The 20,904-nt window shown below is 34.7% G+C and overlaps 1 protein-coding gene across 2 annotated transcripts in view; it reads left to right on the top strand.

Annotated features, from left to right (window-relative positions):
• Positions 1–20,904, top strand: part of RICTOR (RPTOR independent companion of MTOR complex 2) — a 100,597-nt gene that overhangs the window by 50,034 nt on the left and 29,659 nt on the right. For both annotated transcript variants that reach the window (XM_054583957.1, XM_054583956.1), the window contains exons 9-21: positions 3,489–3,556; positions 6,549–6,616; positions 11,088–11,170; positions 12,998–13,085; positions 13,632–13,722; positions 13,834–13,900; positions 14,036–14,116; positions 15,806–15,906; positions 17,045–17,210; positions 17,510–17,611; positions 17,730–17,776; positions 19,537–19,672; positions 20,049–20,248. In XM_054583957.1, coding sequence (XP_054439932.1) covers positions 3,489–3,556; positions 6,549–6,616; positions 11,088–11,170; positions 12,998–13,085; positions 13,632–13,722; positions 13,834–13,900; positions 14,036–14,116; positions 15,806–15,906; positions 17,045–17,210; positions 17,510–17,611; positions 17,730–17,776; positions 19,537–19,672; positions 20,049–20,248 — 1,298 coding nt within the window. The remainder of the gene's footprint in view (positions 1–3,488; positions 3,557–6,548; positions 6,617–11,087; positions 11,171–12,997; positions 13,086–13,631; positions 13,723–13,833; positions 13,901–14,035; positions 14,117–15,805; positions 15,907–17,044; positions 17,211–17,509; positions 17,612–17,729; positions 17,777–19,536; positions 19,673–20,048; positions 20,249–20,904) is intronic.

Raw genomic sequence — 20,904 nt, 5'->3', positions numbered from 1 at the left:
TATGATTTGGGGCTAGTTATTAGCCTCCTATTTATTTATTTATTTCCTCACCTGAGGAAATTGCTCCTTAGAGAGGATGGGAGAGAGAAATATCAATGTGAGAGAGAAGCATCAGTTGGTTACCTCCCATATGCGCCTAGACTGGGGGTAATAGGCTCTTGGATAGGGGGCAGGGCAGGGCAGGGGTGGGGGAGGTCAGCCTGCAACCTAAGTATATGGCCTGATCAGGAAACAAACTTGCAGCCCTTCGGTTATGGGACGACATTCCAACTAACTGAGCTATACTGGCCAGGGCTTAACCTCTCTTGGACCCATTTTTCCCTCAATAAAATGAAAGTAATGGTTTTTATCTGGAAGAGTTGTTATGAAGAATGAGTATTATAATAATAGTAGTAGTATTTAGTAGTAGCAGCAGTAGCAGTAATAATAGCAGCAGCTAACACTAATGTAAAGCCTTTAATGAGCTGGGCAGTATTTCTTGATGCTTTTCTTGTATTCTAATATTCATAAAATATTTTATTTAGTACCTGGCACTTAATAAATATTCAACAAATACTGGTCGCCTTGGATATTATTCACCGTCTCCATCTTGTATTTTATCATCCTCTTCTTCAGTATAGATTCTGCTCTTAAGAGAATATTGTCCTTATTTTTATTTATTATATTTTATGAATTTTCATTCTAAATTGATAATTGGTTCCCCTTTCTACATAAAGAAAGGAACCACCATTTTCAGTGCTGCTGTCTGTTGTTGTTAAGAATCTTTTTAAAAAATTTACCTGGGCTTCTATTTATATTATATGTAATATGTTTTAACTTCAGACAGAAAAAGCAACGTAGATTTAATGTAATAATATTAATAGAGTAGATACTGTGTAAAGGTTGTAAATTAATTGTAATTTTATAGTAAATCTAAAAAACATTTGTTAAACTTATGCTTCAGAGTGGATAGGGTAGTTGATAGCATCTGCTGTGGAAAACTGGAAAAGCTGGATAATGATGGAAATCGTATATGTAAAGCAGCGTAGAGCTGTGAAAGCAATAAAGACCAGAGGGAGTGAAGATGTATTTATGAATTTATTTGTTTTATTGTTGACACTGTTGCAGATGGGAGTGAAATTTTAAGGAAGGAAGATACTTGGAGAGTTTCTCTGAATCTACAGATGCCCTTGGGGGCACTTGCAGATTTTGGGTACAGGCTAGAGGCTCAGAATATGACCTGGACCCTAGGTAGAAGACGAGTCTTTAGCAGTCCTGGGAGTTACGGCACGACAAGCCTAGAGACATGTAAAGTCCCTAGACCAAGTCTGACTTATCCCCCCAGGCAGGTGCTGGAATGAGCATCTCTGCAGGGCAGAGGCTACCATGTCAGAATCTGAGGAGAGCACAGGAATGTGCTGCAGCCTCCATGCACAAGACACAGAGGCCTCCCATGGGCAAAAGTGTAAAGGTCTTTAAAGGAGTAGTGAATTCACAGTGATTATGCAGTTTTGTTTTGTTTTGTTTTTTTGCTGGGTCTACTTACTGATCAGGATATAATTAGAAGCTGAAAATCTATGTATGCTTTTGGCTAAACCATCTGACGGAGTTAACAGCACTTGGATTATAAAATTGAACATGTCTGACATTCAATCAGGAATTTGATGAAATGTCATACAAAAAGAAAAGTCTATATGACTGAAAACCCACACACAAAAAATATTTTGTAGAAGTACTCCCACAGGTGATCCAGATGTTGCAGTTAGAGGGAAAGGACTTTAAAACAACTATGATTCATTTGTTCCAAAAAATGAAGGAAAAGAGGAAGAAAATTGATGAGATAATGGAAAATTTCACCAGATAATTGTAATATACAAAATGAGTCCAATGGAAATTCTACTGAAAAACATGAAAACATATGAAAAACAATTCTGAACTCAATGAAGTTAAAAATTAATTTTGGGCAAAGAGATACCCTTAATAAACCGGATGAAAAGTCAGTAAAAATGTTCAAGAGTGAGGCACAGAGTGTGGGAAAAGAAAACAACAGAACAAAGGGATAAAACATAATTGTCGTCTTTGAAGAAGAGAGAGGAAATAGAAGCAAATATTCAAAGAGTCAATGGCCAAAACTTTTGTTTCTAAAACTGATGAAACTTCGTGCTTGCAAAGTTCAAAAAACTCCAAATGAGATAATACAAAGAAAACAACCTGTTAGGCACAGTATGGTAAGATTGTTGAAAACCAAGACCAATAAAAATCTTAAGAGCAGCTTTAGGAAAAAAAGACATTACTTTCAAAGGAGCAAGTCTGACAGCTGATTTCCCGACAGAAATAATGGAAACCAGAAGAAAGTAGAATGGAACCTCTAGAGTGCTGAAAGAAAATAATGCCAAAATAATGCCCAGAGAAAATGACTTTCCAAAACAAAGGTAAAATAAAGATTTTTCAGGCTAAAGATCCAAGGGACTATAAAGAAACATTACTCTTCTGGGATTGCTCTCCTGTATGTCACAGGGAGGAGCTGAGCCCTGTTGCCAGCAGCTAGTACATTGTGAGTGAACTGTCCTGAAGCAAATCCCCAGCTCCCATGAAGCCTTCCGAATACTCCAGCCCTAACCAACATTTTGAAGCTTACGTGGGACTCTGAGTTGTAACTGCAGAGCTAAGCCTCCCTTAGATTCCTGAGTCAGAGAAACTGTGAGATAATACATATGTGTTGTTGCTTAAAAAGCGAGGCAGACACAGAGAAAGAAAGGCTAGAGGTAGTCTTTGGTCAGAAGGAATATGATCTCAACAAGGAAGTGTAGGAAGGAATGAAAAGTGCCAGAAAAAGTGCATATATGACTAAATAGTTATAAAAAAACTGATTGTCAAAAGCAATATAAGTGATGCCTTCTGTATTTTAAATTGAATTTAAAATTAAAATTAAGACCACAATAGTACAATAGCCAGTAGCAGATGTTAGCAAATGAGATAGAGTGGTTAAAGGTCTAAAATGAGTGAGTGTAGCAAGCTTGCTGAATACAGGGGCAACACAAAAAAATAGCTTGGATTTCTTCATACTAGCAACAAGAGGAGAATGTCATTTATAAAATAAAACCATTTAAATAATGTTCAAAAGTAGGCAAAAACTATAGTGTTAGAGGTCAGGACAGGAATCCTGGGGTTGGTAGTGACTTGTGAGTACAAAGGGGGCGTTTTGAGGCTGCTGCTGTTTTCCTCGTCTGGTGCTGGGTACAGGAGAGTACTTAGTCGGAGACAGTCCATTGAATTGTACATTATGATTTGTGTCTATATGTGTTATACCTTAATTTCATATTTCAAAAACTCAGTTTCTATATTTAAAAAATTACTTGTGTATTTCTTGATGATGACTTTGAAGAAATAAGTCTCTCAAACAGTTGACCCAATTAAAGATACAGAAAAGTGGAATTAATTTTAACTTATTACAGAAAGAATGCATTTTATAATAAGGACACTTTTTTCTGCCTTTTTTTTTTTATTAGCGAATTTTAGCACCCTACACTGATTTTCACTACAGACATAGTCCAGATACAGCTGAAGGACAGCTCAAGTAAGTATTATTTGTTAGTGGTAACTTAAAAGGTGGTGTATATATTGCTATTAAAGCTTTAAATTTCCCTGACTGTTTCCCTGAGTTTGAGTAAATTTACTATTCCATGAATTATGTTGTAAGTATCTGGTAATATAATTAACTCTGGTTTAAAAAATTAAAAGTAAACTTTGAGAAATTTGAAGACTTGGGATTAATTTATTTAAAAAAATGTAAGTTAGGCTTCAGTAGAAGCCTAGATCTTTGTTTTTTTATTGAATATATTTTTAGTATAATTACATTGAGAAACTAAAAGAATGAAATAACAAGGAATAGAATGAAGAGCTATGTAATTAACAAATTGAGTTAAGAGAAAGATAGCATAGGTAGAATTTTGAGAATAAGGTTAAAAGGGAAATAAAAGGATATAGATTAAAGATTATTTTCCAAAAATGAGGCAGGATAATTTTCAGTCTTTTGGGAGAAAAAAAGCACATAGTTCACCAGATATTCTAGGATAGCTTTTTAATTAAATTGACTAGACATCAGATAATATACTATCTGAAGATTGTACAAATGACAAAATTCTAGTAGATGTGCTATGAGGTGTTTTTCTGGTAGGATTGTTGTTTGCAGATGTACTCACTTATTTTGATAGATAATAAATATTAAAATTCCTCACTAAGTTATGGAACATTGTGAAATAGGGATATTTTTGTTGTTGTTCTTTTTCCCCCTGAATTAAAAACAGTGGTTTTATATCTTTAATCACCTCCATCACTGTGGACTCCTCACATTCTAACATATCATGACCTGAGCTAAGAAATCAAAATAGATATTCTCTGTTTTTAAGATTTCTCAAACCTATTTCTGCTAAGTTATGAATTTAGGATTCTTAAAACCCTTTCTTGGCTTTTCCTTATGACACTTGGACATTCTCTTTATTGATACAGAGCATATGCATTTTCTATTGCTGCCTGACAAAGTACTATAAAATGACATCATTTTATTAGCTCCCAGTTCAGCAGCTCAGAAGTCCGGTCTGGAGGTTGTGGTGAAAAATCCATTTTCAACCTCATTCAGGTTGGCAGAATTTACTCTCTTGCTGTTAGACAACTTAGGACCCTGTTTCCTTGCTGACTGTCAGCTGGAGCCTACTCTCAGCCTCTGGAGGCCAACCTCTTTCTTTGCCACATGGTTCCCTCTATCTTCAAACATAGCAGGAATTCCTCGAATCCTCAGATTTACCAGCTAGAGAAAACTCTGTAGTCAGATCAAGCCTGCCGATAATCACCCTGTCTTACAGTCTGCTGGGCTCTGCAGCGTGAACATAACCACTGTCATGGCACTGATATCATGTGCGCAGGGTCCTCAGATTAGGACATGGGATCTCGAGAGGATGGGGTATTTTTAGGTTTCTGCCTACCAGGATGAGCAAGAGCTGAACCTGGATATTTTTTTTAGAGCTGGAGAGGGGAAAAATACATTGCACCAAAGTTCTTCCATTCCTATTTGGTTCTCTACTTTACTTTTATGAAGTTTCTGGAGTGTGGGCAGTTATGGGAGTGTAAGTATACAATGTCCAGGGAATAAAGAAATAAATGACTCTTTAAAATATTGCAGATTTATTGAGTAGGGTTAGAGAATGGATTACCAGGCAATTCATGTAAATATGCCACTAACATTTTTAAGAGAAGGGGCATGAAAACCTAATCACATAGCTGCCCAGTTCTCATTTCCTTACCACCCCACCTCCCCATTTTAGTTTCTGTTATACTCTCATTTTGATCAGTGCTGCAGAGCTTAGTATGGTTTTTGTATATGCGTTTTCAAGTATTTCATTTTTCTTTTGAAGACTACCTGATTGCTCACTACTCTTTAATTTGATTTTCTGTCATTGTTTTTTCTTTCCCAAGTGTCCTGATTTCTGTATTCTCAAAACTGTTAAGAACTTCTTAGGGAAGAATTAAAGAAAGCACAGAAGAAAACAGACATTTGACAGGATAGAGGTGGTTGAGGTGGCAATAGAGTGTAAGGCTGCTGCTATACATATTGAAACCGGCCATAAGTCATACGTGGAAAATGTTTAACAACTATAAATACAGTTGACCCTTAAATAGCATCAGGGTTTGGGCCACTCACACCCTATGCAGTTGAAAAACTTAAATAGTCTGCTGCTAACCAGAAGCCAATTAAGACATATCTGGTCTAAATATTATATTCTGCATTCTTAAAATAAAGGAAGCAAGACAAAAGAAAATGTTATTGAGAAAATCTTAAGAGAAAATACATTTACAGCACTACATATATATTGGAAAAAAAAGACTTGTAAGTGGATCTGCACAGTTCAGACCTATATTGTTCAAGGGTCTGCTGTAGTTCTGCCGCTTATTTATCATAAACTATTGCATAGAAGGGAAAAAGTGAGACGATTGAATACACAACTGTGAAAGAAGAATCTGCCAATATTAATACAATCCAGTTATCTAATAACATTTCAGTGAATGTGTGAATTGCTGAGCTTGCTTGTTAGAAATGCTCAAATAAGATGGGGCAAAAATTTTGAAGTAACTTGAATACATGTGGTAATGGTAAACAGTTTATGTGGTAATTTTCTTTGCTGAGGGGCAGCCTCCTGACAGGAAATCTTATTAAGCAAGCTGGTGTTGTCTATGTAGTGCTCAATTAAGGTGATAATGAGCTATCTAAGAATATTTTTCCAAAAGAGCCGGAAGGGTGGAACCGATAGAAAAGTCAAAATTTATAACTTATTTTATACTATGTTGTGGATCTGAAATTGAAAGGGGGTCCTTATGTCATTGGGTCATTTGCTTTGAGACATACCTGATCTTTGCTTTTTTAACATGTTTATTTTCCTGTATAAATACTTAAATGGTAACTAATGCTAGTGCTTATTCTGCCACAGTACCAGGAAAAACTCACTTTTCGTTGTAACGTTTCATTGTTTTCTCTGACCTCCTCACCCCGGCCGCCCTCCGCCTGCCGCACCCAGAGAAGACAGAGAAGCAAGGTTTCTGGCCAGTAAGATGGGAATCATAGCGGCATTCCGGTCATGGGCAGGTAAGGTGCCTGTGCTGCTGCGGGTCACATTCTGGTGTGTAGACAAAACCTCCCTGTGCTTTCAAGTGTTAGGTTGTATTTTCAGTGTCTAGTTTAAGCATTACTCTAGTCTTACCTTACATGTTATTTTTAGAGCCAAAGGGATTTGTACAAAATTACTAAAATTAACTATTTGTAAGTCTATATACTCACGATTACCTGGCCAATTAAGAATAAATGTGATCTATACTTTTGTTACCTAAAAGTATAATATAAAATGTCATTAATACTAAATGAGCAAGATAGACCATTAGTATTCTTAAATTTCTTTAGAAGGGAGATGATGAGTATTTTATCTTCCTGTGGAATAAAAAGCAAACATTTTCCTAAAATAGTACTACCACAAAGTGTGTTTTATATTAATAGTTACCTTCTTCCTTCTTGATTTTGTAGAATAATTTAAGGACTAGCATACAAAGGAATGTAGCAGTAAGTAGAGCTAGAAAATTTACCTAAACACTTCTGTGTACCTCAGTAACCCTAACTAACAGATGTGTTTTACATACAAATTACTCTCCCAGCCATTGGCCCCTGGCCAGTGTGTGTACAGTGAGTCCCTCTGATTTCTCTGTGCTTGGTGAAAACCCCACTCATGCTAGGTATACCTGACGGCTGCCGATTTCCCTTACCCCCGCGGATAAAGTAGTATTTACAAGGGCCCGACCATCACATGTTCTTTTTTATACTTAACCAGCCCCCACACGCTATTTCAACATAGAAACCAGCACAGCCCTTCTGTCAAGTTTAACTATCACTGCCCTTCCCCCAGAACTCACTGTACCTTTGCTTTCTATAGGTACAACTGTCATCCTTTGCTGTTGTTCAGCTTCCTTGCCATTAGAGCTGTTTCTGTCTTACCAAATCATGAGCTCGGTCCTGCTCTAACCACCAGTAAAGCCCAGTGACTGTCTTCTCGTTCTCCTTCCAGGCTCTGCTCTCCCTGTCACTCTCTCTAATCTCTGCCGTTCTTTGCCCTTGCCCCTCTCGAACATGCTTTCTACCATGCTTCCCTTTGTCTTGTAGCCTTTATGTACTGATCCATCGTTAGAAACTTAGATGATTGACAGTCTTCCACCCTCCTACTGAAGAAAGAAGAGTAGTAACAGCATTATTAGTTGGAACTCTGAAAACATTTTTCTCACAGAAACAATTTCCTAAGTAGTATTTAGAAACTGTGGTACTTACTTATGCGTTAAATAAGCTTTTGTATATTTGTAACATTATATCTATTATATATTATAGATTTCAGAATCCACATAACTGACAGATGAACTCTGAAATACACTTTCTTCAAGAGTTGGAACCACCTGTTTTCCCTATTAATATAGAGTATGATCTGTAAAGACTATATCAATCTATAATCTTTCACATTTACATCAGGTGTCAAAGTTTGAGAAATACTGTTTTAATAACTTCAGCAAATAATTTTCAACCCAAACTAAAAGAGAAAATAGATTTACAAATATATGTGATTAAAAGTAACAGAACTTCAGCCCTGGCTGGTGTGGTTCAGTGGATTGAGCACCAGCCTGCGAACCAAAGGGTCACTGGTTCAATTCCCAGTCAGGGCACATGCCTTGGTTGTGGGCCAAGGTCCCCACTTGGGGGCATACTAGATGCAGCCACACGTTGATATTTCTCTTCCTCATTTTCTCAGTCCTTTCCCCTCTCTAAAAATAAATAAATAAATAAATAATCTCTTTTTAAAAAAGTAACAACTTCAGAGTTCTTCTACATGATTTTTTAAAAACATTTTCCCCAACATTTTATTATCAGAAATTTCAAATGTACAGCAAAATTATAGTGAACACCCATAGACTTTCACCACCGAGATTTTGCTCTATTTCATTGCACATTTGTTCATCTGCCTACCCCTCTGTGAATCCATTAGTCCTCTTATGTTATTCTAATGCATTTCACAGGAAGTTGCATATGTTAGTACTCTTGCACATTATTACCTAGAGTTCAATATTTGTTTATGGCCCTGATTATTTTTTGTTTGTTTCTGTGGGGTTTTATTTTTAAGGTAAAGTTTATCCCTTACAGCATGAATCTTAAGTCTATTTGATGAGTTTTGACAAATGCTTACATATGTGTATCCAAACCCTTTACAGGATACAGAACATTACCACTACCCCGAAGGTTCTCTCGTGCTCCTTGGTTGATCCCTAATCCAATTCCCCTAAGAAACAATGTCTGTTTATTTTCATCATAGTCAGTTTTGCCTGTTCTGACTGAAACTTCATACAAGTGGAATAATAGTATATTTTTACTTTTGTATAAGGCTTTTTTTCACTGTTTGATTTTGAGATTCATTCATGTTGTTGTATATGTCAGTAATGGGTTCCTTTTTATTGCTGAGTAGTGTTACATTGGGTAAAGGTACCACAGTATTTTTAGACCACCTCCTCTTAGTGAACACCTGATCTGTTTCCAGTGTTGACTATTGTAAATAAAGGTACTACAAGCAGTTTTATACACTTCTTTTTGCAGATGTGAACTTTCATTTCTCTTGGGTAAATACCCAAATAGAATTACTGGGTAACAAGGTGGATATATGTTTAGTTTTACAAAAAATTGTCAGGGTTTTTCTCAAAATACTTACACTGTTTTATGTTCCTATCATCAGGGTATGTGAGTTCCAGTTGCTCTGCATCCTTGTCAGCATTTGGTGGTGTTGGTCTTTAATTTTAGCCATTTTGCTGGGTGTGTAACGGTATCTAATGGTGAATGGAATTTGCACTTCCCCAATGATAAGTGATATTAAACACTTTGTTTATTGCCTCTTCACACATCTTCCTCTGTGATATGATACTAATATGTTTAAAATTGTTTGACTTAGTTCTCTCACTTAAAATTTTGATCCATACAATTTATTTGAAGTCTGACAGTTACATTCTTCTATGCTAAAAGTTAAATTTTAGGATTAAACTTTTTAAAAAGTGTATTTTATTAATTATGCTATTACAGTTGTCCCAATTTTTCCTCCTTTGGCCCCCTCCTCCCAGTACCCCTCTTGCCTTCAACAATACCCCCACCTTAGTTCATGTCCATGAGTCATGCATGTAAGTTCTTTGGCTTTTCCATTTCCTGTGCTGTTCTGGATATCCTGCTGTCTATTTTGTACCCACCAACTCTGCTCCTTAATCCCTGAACTTTTTCCCCCATTCTCCCCCTTCCCTCTCTCCACTGATCACCACCTGAATGATCTCCATTTCTTTGATTCTATCCTGTTCTGGTGGTTTGCTTAGGGGTTTTTTGTTTTGGTTTTTGTTTTTTTGTTTTTTTAGATTCAGTTGTTGATAGTTGTGAATTTGTTGCCCTTTTAATCTTCATAGTTTTGATCTTCTTTTTCTTACATAAGTCCCTTTAATCTTTTATGTAATAGTGGCTTGGTGATGATGAACTCCTTTAGCTCTACAGTGTCTGGGAAGTACTTCATCTGCCCTTCCATTCTAAGTGATAGCTTTGCAGCGTAGTCTTGGTTGTAGGTCCTTGCTTTTCATCACTTAAACTACTTCTTTCTAGTCCCTTCTAGCCTGCAAAGTTTCTTTTGCGAAATCAGCTGATAGTTTTATGGAAACTCCTTTGTAGGTACTCTCTGCTCTTTTCAGCTATTGCTGCTTTCAAGATTCTCTCTTTATCTTCAACCTTTGGCAGTTTAATTATGATGTGTCTTGGTATGGTCCTCTTTGGGTCCAACTTGTTTGGGACTCTGCTTCCTGGGCTTGTATGTCCATCTCCTTCACCAAATTAGGGAAGTTTTCCTGCATTATTTTTTCAAATAAGTTTTCAGTTTCTTGCCCTTCCTCCTCTTCTGGCACCCCTACGATTCGGATGCTGGAACATTTAAAGTTGTCCCAGAGATTCCTAAGCCTTACTTTTTAAAATTCTTTTCATGCTGTTCTCATTGAATGTTTTTTCTTTATTTCACTTAGCGTAACCTTCATTTCTTCCCTTATGTTTTTGCTGTATTCACTGAGTTCTTTGAGCATCCTAATCACAGACTTTTGAACTCTGCATCTGATAGGTTGGTTATCTAAACTTTAAAAAGACAAGTGCCAGGCAGAGTTTTTCACTTTAGTTTAAAGAAGCCTTAAATAAGGGAGAAAGACCATTGTCTTACTCTCTCCAATATTTTTATTTCCTGAGAATCACTCATCAGTAAATGGGAGTCATAAGCAGTCAGATAACATAAACTTTTGGGAGTATAAAACAAATAGATGAAGGAAGTAAAATAAAATTATTGGTAATCTCTAATCAGTAGGTAATTCAGAAAATGTTTGAAATGTTCTATCAGTCACTTAACGAAACCCAAATAATACAATAGTATAGTTTGGCTTGGAAAAATATCACAGGTTTTTATATTATGCATATATTACTAAAAAAATTTTTGTAATTCAAGTCAATGACTTTTTTAAATCTTCTTTAGGTATTATTAATTTATGTAAACCTGGGAACTCTGGCATTCAATCTCTAATTGGAGTACTTTGCATACCAAATATGGAAATAAGGGTAGGTAAAAGTTATGCTGATTATAAAAAGCTTATTTCAGGCAATGCTTTTTCCTCATGAATTGCTATTCTGTATCATAGAGCATTTAAAACATATAAATAAATATTTATGGCTTATTTGAATCCTAAAGATAATATGTATCATTTAGAAATACTGCTGTTGTTAGGAACTGTGGCTGTATTAAAATTGGATTAAAAATATGAAATTATACTTTATTCATTAAAATATGCAAACAATACAGAAAGGCATTCTCATTGTAAAAGGTTCAAGCGATACAGAAATATATTTAGGAAACAGTAACTGGTATTTATATATCTTTGGACTTTTGACTTGCCATTTTATAATATAAGTGGTTTTGATTAAAATTGGGTTGTGTGTTTATATGTGTGTGTATACACATATGTGTGTATACACATATGTATGTGTGTGTATGTGTTTATATATGTATAATACATATAACAGGTGTATGTGTAGTCTGTCCAGAAAAAGTCCAGCCATTGTTACTGTTACAAGAACAGTTCGATGTAACCTGACAGCCCAGAACAATGATGACCTCACTGTAGCAGTTAGTGGAGGCGGTAGATACTGCTGAGTGAGCATGTGTACAGTGTGGCCGTCACAATCAAAGTGACTGAGTGAGTAGAGCAATGAATCTGCATCCAGTTTTGCATTAAGCTTGAACGTTGCTCTGCGGAAACTATTTGAATGATTCAGAAGGCTGCAACTGTGGGCAACTGGTGATTGGCAGCCTCATCACGACATTGCGCTTGCTCATGCATCATGTCTCATGCAGAGTTTTTTGGTGAAACATCAAGTCACCCAGATAACTCAGCCCCCCATATAGCCCAGATTTGGTGCCCTGCGACTTCTGGCTTTTCCCAAAACTAAAATCACCTTTGAGAAGGAAGAGATTTCAGACCGTTGGTGAGATTCAGGAAAATATGACAGGGTATCTGATAGCTATTGGGAGGATTGTGTGAGGCCCCAAGGTGCCTACTCTGAAGGGGACTGAGGCATCATTGTCCTACGTACAGTGTTTCTTGTTTCTTGTATCTTCTTCAGTAAATGTCTCTGTTTTTCATATTACATGGCTGTATACCTTCGGGACAGACTATATGTATATATTTTATATATATATGCTTATTTATTAGATGTATTTGTAAATTATTAATAAATACAAATTCGTATAATACAGCCAAAACAAAATAACAAATTGAAATGGGAAGGAAAAATTAACTTTTTCTTTTCCCCTTCAATGTTTTTTAATTCTTTTCAAAGAAACAAAATTTTTTTCTTGGTTTTTTTTTTTGTTTGTTTGTTTGTTTTTTTTGTTGTTTATGTAAACCAAATTTGGAGTTAAACAATATTATTAGAAAATATTAACCAGGGCTGCCTCACTGAAACTGTGAACCAAAAAGCATTTAGACCATGGAATGGAAGGATGTGGTTGTAGGTAGAAAGATCCAGAAGCAGGCAACTAGAGGGTGAAGCAATTCAGTTGACTTAGAAGATGATGAAATAACATGGCCTTTGGTATCTGACTGAGGTTTGACTAGTTTTATTATTTATTGTTCCATGACCTTGGGCATATTATTTTTAACCTTTAAATTTATTTCTTCACATGTACAATGGGGTTACTAAAGATTTATTGAAAAGAATAAGTCATGCATGTGTAAGCATTTAATAATTAATTTTTTATTGAATATAGATCTGAAATATATATTGTTTTTATCAATTTTTAATTTTGTGAATAAGATATTCATAGCATCCTTAAGCAAGTATTTTTTTCCAGAGAAATAAATGAACTGTCTTTATTTGTGCTTGTAGCGAGGTCTGCTTGAAGTGCTTTATGATATATTTCGTCTTCCTCTACCTGCTGTGACTGAAGAGTTCATAGAAGCACTGCTCAGTGTAGGTAAGTGTTGAAGTGCATTTGCATCTATTCAAATATTGTAATTTTTAAAATGGTATGCCTGATAGAGACACAGTCCTTCAGGGGAAAAATATTAAACTAAACATTGAATATAATTTTCTTTTATTACTGCATCATAGTGGCATGAAATTATATAGAAATAAAAACTTCAGTAAAATTTTCTGAAAATAAGAAAATTTTAGTTTCTTCTTTGTCACCCTAGCTCTTGTAAATGAGCAATGAAATTAATAGAAAGGTGGACCAAGAAAGGAAGAGGAGACAATAAGAAATTTGTATAATTCTTGAATTAGATCATCTAATTCTTGTCTTACTTTAGCCAAATGACCCTAAAGTCCCAAAATAAAGTTAGATTTCTGTGCATTTACATAAATCATTTTTTTCTGTATGCATTTTTGAATCTCTTTTTTTCCCTAATCAGCCTTTCAAAAGATTATTTATAGCCTGTCTAGCTGGTAGTTATATACACTTATCTGAAGTGTTTCAGTAACATCTAATTATCTTCTAACTACCGAATTTTAACTATTTTAGATCCAGGTAGATTCCAAGACAGTTGGAGGCTTTCAGATGGCTTTGTAGCAGCTGAGGCAAAAACTATTCTTCCTCATCGTGCCAGATCCAGGTAGAATTTAGACATAGAAATGGTTCAAATTTATTATGATTACTGTTTTTTATGTTAAATTACATAATATATGGCATATTACTTAAGCTGTTTCTGTGCTGTTTATTACAGGCCAGACCTCATGGATAATTATCTGGCACTGATACTTTCTGCATTTATTCGTAACGGACTTTTAGAGGTAGGGCTTACAAACCTTATTTTATTCTATTTTATTTATTTTCTCTAACAGAATTCTTTCAGAGAGACAAGCATATGCATACTATGTTCACGTATACTATTTTGCAACTCTGGTATTTTCTTTTTCTTTTCAAAGGGTTTGGTTGAAGTGATAACAAACAGCGATGACCATATCTCAGTGAGAGCCACCATCCTTCTAGGGGAGCTTTTACACATGGTGAGACAGCCAGCTTCTTACTGTGTTTGATATCATTAATATTTTCATTTGTAAAGCAGGTTATTTTAACAAATGTTGCTTTGTATTATTTCAAAGAATAAATACATGTTTTGGGGCATGTGTCTTTTCATTACAAAGAGCCCTTGATGTCTTGTACCTTGATATATATTGGCTGGTTTTAGAAATAAAACAAATATAAAAAATACAAAGTACCAAATAACGATTTTTACCCTAACTTTCAATGTTGACAATTTAAGTCCTTTAAATCTTATCTCTCTTAGAAAGTATTTCTAAGGAATTATAAAACTATAGCTATTACTTCAATCATCTAGGAATGGAATATGGCAGTCAGTGCCTGAATTTTAGAAAACTTTGTGCAGAAATTCAAATTCTAACTGCCTTGTTTGAACGTAGTCTTCACTGGAAACTTATCTGTTGAGGTTTGTGGGGTGGGAGTCTTTCTCCTTTTTTTTTTTGGGGGGGGGGGCCCATGATTTTGTGACATCAGTAACTCCTGGAAACAAGGAACTGGGAGAATGATCTGATCATTTCTTACTCCCAGTAAATCAAGCAATGAGGAAGCTTTGATTACAAGATAGAAATTCATATTTTAGGTCACCTCTTAGTTAATAAAATACTAAATAAAAATAACTATTTTTAAACTCAATAAGGAAGAAGTAGCCCAGTGGCAAATCTTTTAAAATTATACTATGGCTTGCTACTATTTGCAGAATATTTTTTATTTTAGTTATTGTTTTAGCACCCCACCTTCCCAGTTGTTATTGTTTTATTTTGTTGTTTTCCCCACGCAGCAGCTGGGCTGTGTGAGCGAAGTAAAGAGAATTAAAGAGTTCAATGATAACTGTCTTGCTTATCAATAGATAACTTATTTAGCCACTTGCTATGTTCTCCTTCAGTCCATCTATGAAAGAATTAAGTAATATTGCAGATTTTCAGGTTTGATTATTTTGATTTCAGTCCTTAAGATATCATCTCCTGTAAACATATCAATATCCAGAACTATTTGCTTTTATATGAATCAATCATTTTTGTTCTTTTCACATTCACACCAGAATTCTCTGATTCTCTTGAAATATAAAAGTTAGTGCTTTTGAATAGTATAGTGGTGTTTGTTAGTTCATTACTTAATACATCTTCTGGCTTCCACATTTAATTTAGTTATCTTCATTGATAAAAGCAGATTGAGTGGTAGACTTTTGTTTGGAAAACAGGAGTTAATAAGTTTCTTATTTTAAATATTATCAGAATATGAGACAAACCAGTTTTGAGAAAGTGTATTTTAAAGCTTAAGAAGTCAACTCATAAGATACTGCATCTAGCACTTTAAATACTACTTTTAATGTAACATAGCTCTGGATCTCAGTTTTTTTATATTGTTTTTTCAGACCATTTAAGGATTGAGTTTAATTATGTACCACTTAAAAATTATAATTTAATGTTATAAAGTATCTATGAAATTTATAGTTTTATTAATGTAATATGAGTCTATATTTGTTACAGCTACTCTTTGTTGAAAGTAGATAAGATAAATTTATAAGTAAGTATTATTGGAAAGTAAATCATTAAATTAATTTCATGAGTAAAACCGCAGACTTTAGTATTATATCTGTAGATAATCTAGAACATAAAATATTTCTCAGATCTCAAAAATGTTATGTTTCATTTTAGGCAAACACAATTCTCCCTCATTCACATAGCCATCATTTGCACTGCCTGCCAACTCTGATGAACATGGCAGCGTCCTTTGACATCCCCAAGGAGAAGAGAGTGTAAGTATCAATGCTCTAGCAACGTTTGCGCCTGGTATCTTTAATACCCAATTAGAATTTCTTTTTAAAAAGGAGTATGAATAGGTTATGCTTGGAAATTCTTCTAAGGAAACCTTACAGATAAGGGGAAAATTAATAGTTTTATTTTTTATAATTTGTATTTTAGGCCGCAAAGTATTATACTTAGTAAAATCAACCCTTTCTAGCATATTTCTGGACAGGGACATAGACTTTCTACCAAATCAGTAAGAATGTTGGTTTTGAGGTTTTGGGACTCTTTTATGTTTTGAGCAGCAATTAAAGCTTTTTTTTTTTTTTTAAATGTTTAAGTGACTTCAGGTGAATAAAGCACGAAGATTAACAGTGTTTTTTCTTTTATATGTGGGGTTAAAATTAATGTTGGAATTTAGTAGCCCATGCTATAGGCATTGAAGTAAGCTAAACTCTGAAGAAGATATTGCACATAAAGAATTTATAAACAAAAGTATGGTACTATAGCCAATTCTAATAATAAAATATAATATAAAAGGTTAAGGTAGAGGAGTTTTTGACTGAGAAGTGCTAGTAGGAGTCTTTTCATTTGGTAAAGATTGTATCTAGGCCAAGGGCATCTTTTGTTTTTTCAGGTATGTTTTAAAAAATCTGTGTTTTTGGACCTCATATTTTCTTTAATGATAGTAAAATGTAACTCATTAGTTGTTCAAAACTATTAATTTTTGTTAAGAGTTAATAATAATCTACTTATTTTAATTCTGTCCATGAAAACACTATTTAACAAACCAATGTTGTATTATAAACTGAGGGCTTTAGGGACCATGTCAGTGCTGACGCTCAGCTTCCATGAGTGATGGTAGCTTTCGGCTTTTATTCTAGTCGTTTCATAATGGAAAAACGTAGTTTCCGAAAGCCTGATAGACTTAAATTTTCTGGGTTGGTTTACGGCCATGAATTTCTTCATACATTTTAGCAGTGTTGATTTTTTTTTCTTTGTGGTTCCCAATTTGGTTAAATGATTTACTTTTTAGTAACAGTCTCTATTCTTGAATTTATGTAAGTTTTAATAGATTAATTTAGCAAAGTGATATCTTTAAAATTAAGATAGCTTGCTACAGTATTAATTGAATTTGTTTCTCATTAGGCGAGCCAGTGCAGCCTTGAACTGTTTAAAACGCTTCCATGAAATGAAGAAACGAGGACCTAAACCTTACAGCCTTCATTTAGACCACATTATTCAGAAAGCAATTGTTACACACCAGAAACGGGATCAGTATCTCAGAGTTCAGAAAGATATATTTGTTCTTAAGGTACAAACACAAAATCACAATTTTTAAGTTCATTTCTTAAGTATGCCCATACTTGCTTGGATTTTAGTATCCTTATACTAACTTGACTTTTCAGTTTTATTCATGCATATGGATTTTCAGATGGCTTCCAAGTTTTATAATGACAAGGCATTTTAGAGCTGTGTTTTTGTAACTTTTAAAGTTAAAATTTGGATAATCCATTATTAAATGAAAAATGTTTCGTTTTTAAAACGTAAACGTAGCTTTCTGATGTGAGACAATTTGACTTAGATTTCCTTATTACTTTCTGATGATTTTAGGATACAGAGGAAGCTCTTTTAATGAACCTTAGAGACAGCCAAGTCCTTCAACATAAAGAGAATCTTGAATGGAATTGGAATCTTATAGGGACCATTCTCAAGGTATGACAAGATACTTCTTGGTAATGGGTTGATTGTCTTCATTTTATTATTTTAATTCATCATAATTATATGTTTGAGTATTGATAAATACATTATAATATAAATATTGTTTTTCTAGTGGCCAAATGTAAATCTAAGAAACTATAAAGATGAACAGTTACACAGGTATGTAAGAAATATTTTGCTTTTAAATGTAGAGAACTTAGCTTCAAATTACACCTAATCTGTTAAAAGTAATAATTGATGCTTTAAAGATACATACATACATTGTAATATTTGGTATTCTACACATAAATACAGATGCTCCTTGACTTACGGTGGGGTTATTTACATCTCTATAGACCCCATCATAAGCTGAAAGACAAAATGCATTTAATGCACCCAACTTACTGAATACCATAGCTTAGCCTACCTCAAACATGCTCAAATACAATATACAAAAAACTCTGGCAGCTCAGTGCACTGTACAGTATCAGTTGTTTAGCCTGGCAATCACGTACCTGCCTGGAAGCTGCTGCTTGCTGCTGCCTCCCAGCATCAGGAGAGAGTATCGTCCTGTGTATCACCAGCCTGGGGAAAGTTTACAATTCAAAGTTTAAAGTACACTGAATCCCTGTCTCTTTCACATCATTGTAAAGATGAAAAATTGTTAGTTGGAGACGATCTTTTTATACATCTTTATATATAGTCTTATTTTATAATGAGAAAGTATCAGTTATTTCTCTTTCTAGTTACTTAGTTTTGAAACAAATGAAGTACTTGAGGTAAAAGTTTCTCAAATTGGGTAATATCAACCATGTAGTAGTCTTAACCCTAATGTATGAGGATGACATAATAAGAGCATAATGTTTCCCTCCCATGATGGCCATTACCAGTAGTCTACTTCTGCTTCCATTTACATCTGATTTTGGGGGGTTAGCCATTCTTCCTTCTCTTTACACTCCCCCTGATCAAGTTAATGCTCCACACCTTCCACAAAATACACTGATATTCATAGCAAACACAGTACTGCAAGCTTCTGTGTATTTCACTGCTTCCGAGTTCAGTAACCAGTCACCAGTACTGATCTTCTTAGAGAAGTAAAGAAGGCCTTTACTTTATAGTTTTGATTGTATTTATCAACACATATTTTACTTAATATCTGTACTAAAATTGCAGAAATATATAGATCATACAAATTACATTGGACTGGAAGCACAGCACAACTTCGACATTCCCTGAGAGCAGAGGTGATGTCTCCTTCACCTGTGTTTCTCCAGCTTCTCTCACTGGCACCTTTATTAGACTGGATTATAGTGAATGAAATTAAGTTGAACTAAGTTAAATGGAAGCTTAGAACATAATGTTGAAAGCTATAACATTGAAATATTATAAATTATGTTAGTGCTTCATAAATTCAGTTGCCAAGAATTCACTTACAGCTTTTATACTTGGCTTTTTGCCCAATTGTGGGGGGAAAAAGACAAAATTATAGTGTGATAATGTACTTACAATGATCTAGAATAAGATTATTTTATAGAGCCGTGGTACAAAGTTTTTAATAAAATATAATAGAAGAAGAAAAAAATACATGTCCAGATAGCTTTCTCGTATTTATACAACCTCATCTTCTGTCTGTCTTGCATCTACGTTTTTCCTGCCAGCACCTTTCTTCACGATTTATCTCAGGCAACTCACTGTAAAATTCTTATTCTACAAAGATACTCTTTAATATGAAGGGGTTTAGGGAGTTGTTTTTTTGGTTTTTTTGGTTGTGGGTTTTTTTTTTGTTTTTGTTTTTGGAGTGTGAGGTGTGTTAAATTTCTTGCCATTAACCTTAATGGTTTAGACCTAAAACATTCAAAACCTTATTATTTTTTAAGGTATGGTTAAAATTCTAAAATAATTGTTTGATTTCTTTGCTGCTAATGATATTTTCATCTTAGATTTGTACGAAGACTACTTTATTTTTACAAGCCCAGCAGTAAATTATATGCCAACCTGGACCTGGATTTTGCCAAATCAAAGCAGCTTACAGTCGTGGGCTGCCATTTTACTGAATTTCTTCTTGAGTCTGAAGAGGTAAAAGGCTCTTTGAATATTTTCCAGAGCAAATCTTTTCCACTAAATTTGCTCCCTTTCTTTTATTTCTGAATATGGTTAAGCTATATTTAGAAACATAGGGAATGAGCAGACCTAGATTTGAATCCTGCTACTTTTGTGACTTTGGGCAAGTAATTTGCCTTCTAGAAGACCTGGTTGTCTCCTTGTAAAATGGAAAATAACACCATTTCCCTGGAGCATTGTATCTAAGGGGATTAAAAAGACCAGGTACTCAGTGACTGATAACCTGTTATTAGTAACTTCACCATTATTAACTTTTTTAGGTTAAAGTTAATTTTTCTAATTATAGGTACTGAGTGCTTTTCTAACACTATTACAATGTATTTGCTTTTAGGATGGGCAAGGATACTTAGAAGATCTAGTAAAGGATATTGTCCAGTGGCTCAATGCCTCATCGGGAATGAAACCTGAAAGAAGTCTTCAAAATAATGGTTTATTGACTACCCTTAGTCAACACTACTTTTTATTTATTGGAACACTTTCTTGCCACCCTCATGGAGTCAAAATGTTGGAAAAATGCAGCGTATTTCAATGGTGAGCATCTCTAGATTTTTTCTTATAATGAAATAAGTAATTTAATAGCAGACATGACTATTAAAGGATAAATGGTAATCATAAAAAAAAATTACTAGTTTAATGAAAAATATTATTTTGGGTTTTGACCAGAGGTTTGGAGCCAGTGTTGGGTATTCAATGTTTTTATTTATTTTTATATTTTTTGTTTCTGTTATTTATTTTACTGTATTTTTTCCATTACCATTTATCCCACTTATACCACCCCCCCTCCATCACCGCACGGTTGTCCATGTCCATGAGTCCTTTTTTTATTGTATTTTTCCATTACCATTTATCCTGCCTGTCCTTTCGTCCACCTCCACCCTCTCTCCTCCCACCTGCAGTCACCATACTGTTGTCCGTGTCCATGAGTTCTTTGCGACAGCATGGTTGGACCTGGAGAATGTTACGCTAAGTGAAATGAACCAGTCAGAGAAAGGTTGTTACCATATGATTTCACTTATATATGGAATCGAATGAACAGTCTGAAATACAAGCAAAAAAGAGACAAACTCCTAGATGGAGAGTAGGTTGACAGCTCTGAGGGAGCAGTTGGTGGGAAGGAGGGATCAAGCAAAGAAAAAAGAGAAAGAACTCATGGACACAGACAACGGTGGCGATTCTGTTTCTGTCAT

The sequence above is a fragment of the Pteronotus mesoamericanus genome, unplaced genomic scaffold, assembly GCF_021234165.1.
Source record: "Pteronotus mesoamericanus isolate MK-2021 breed Mesoamerican mustached bat unplaced genomic scaffold, CSHL_Meso_final contig_75, whole genome shotgun sequence".
Taxonomy (NCBI): Eukaryota; Metazoa; Chordata; class Mammalia; order Chiroptera; family Mormoopidae; genus Pteronotus; species Pteronotus mesoamericanus.
This window is presented reverse-complemented; position numbering and strand designations above follow the sequence as displayed.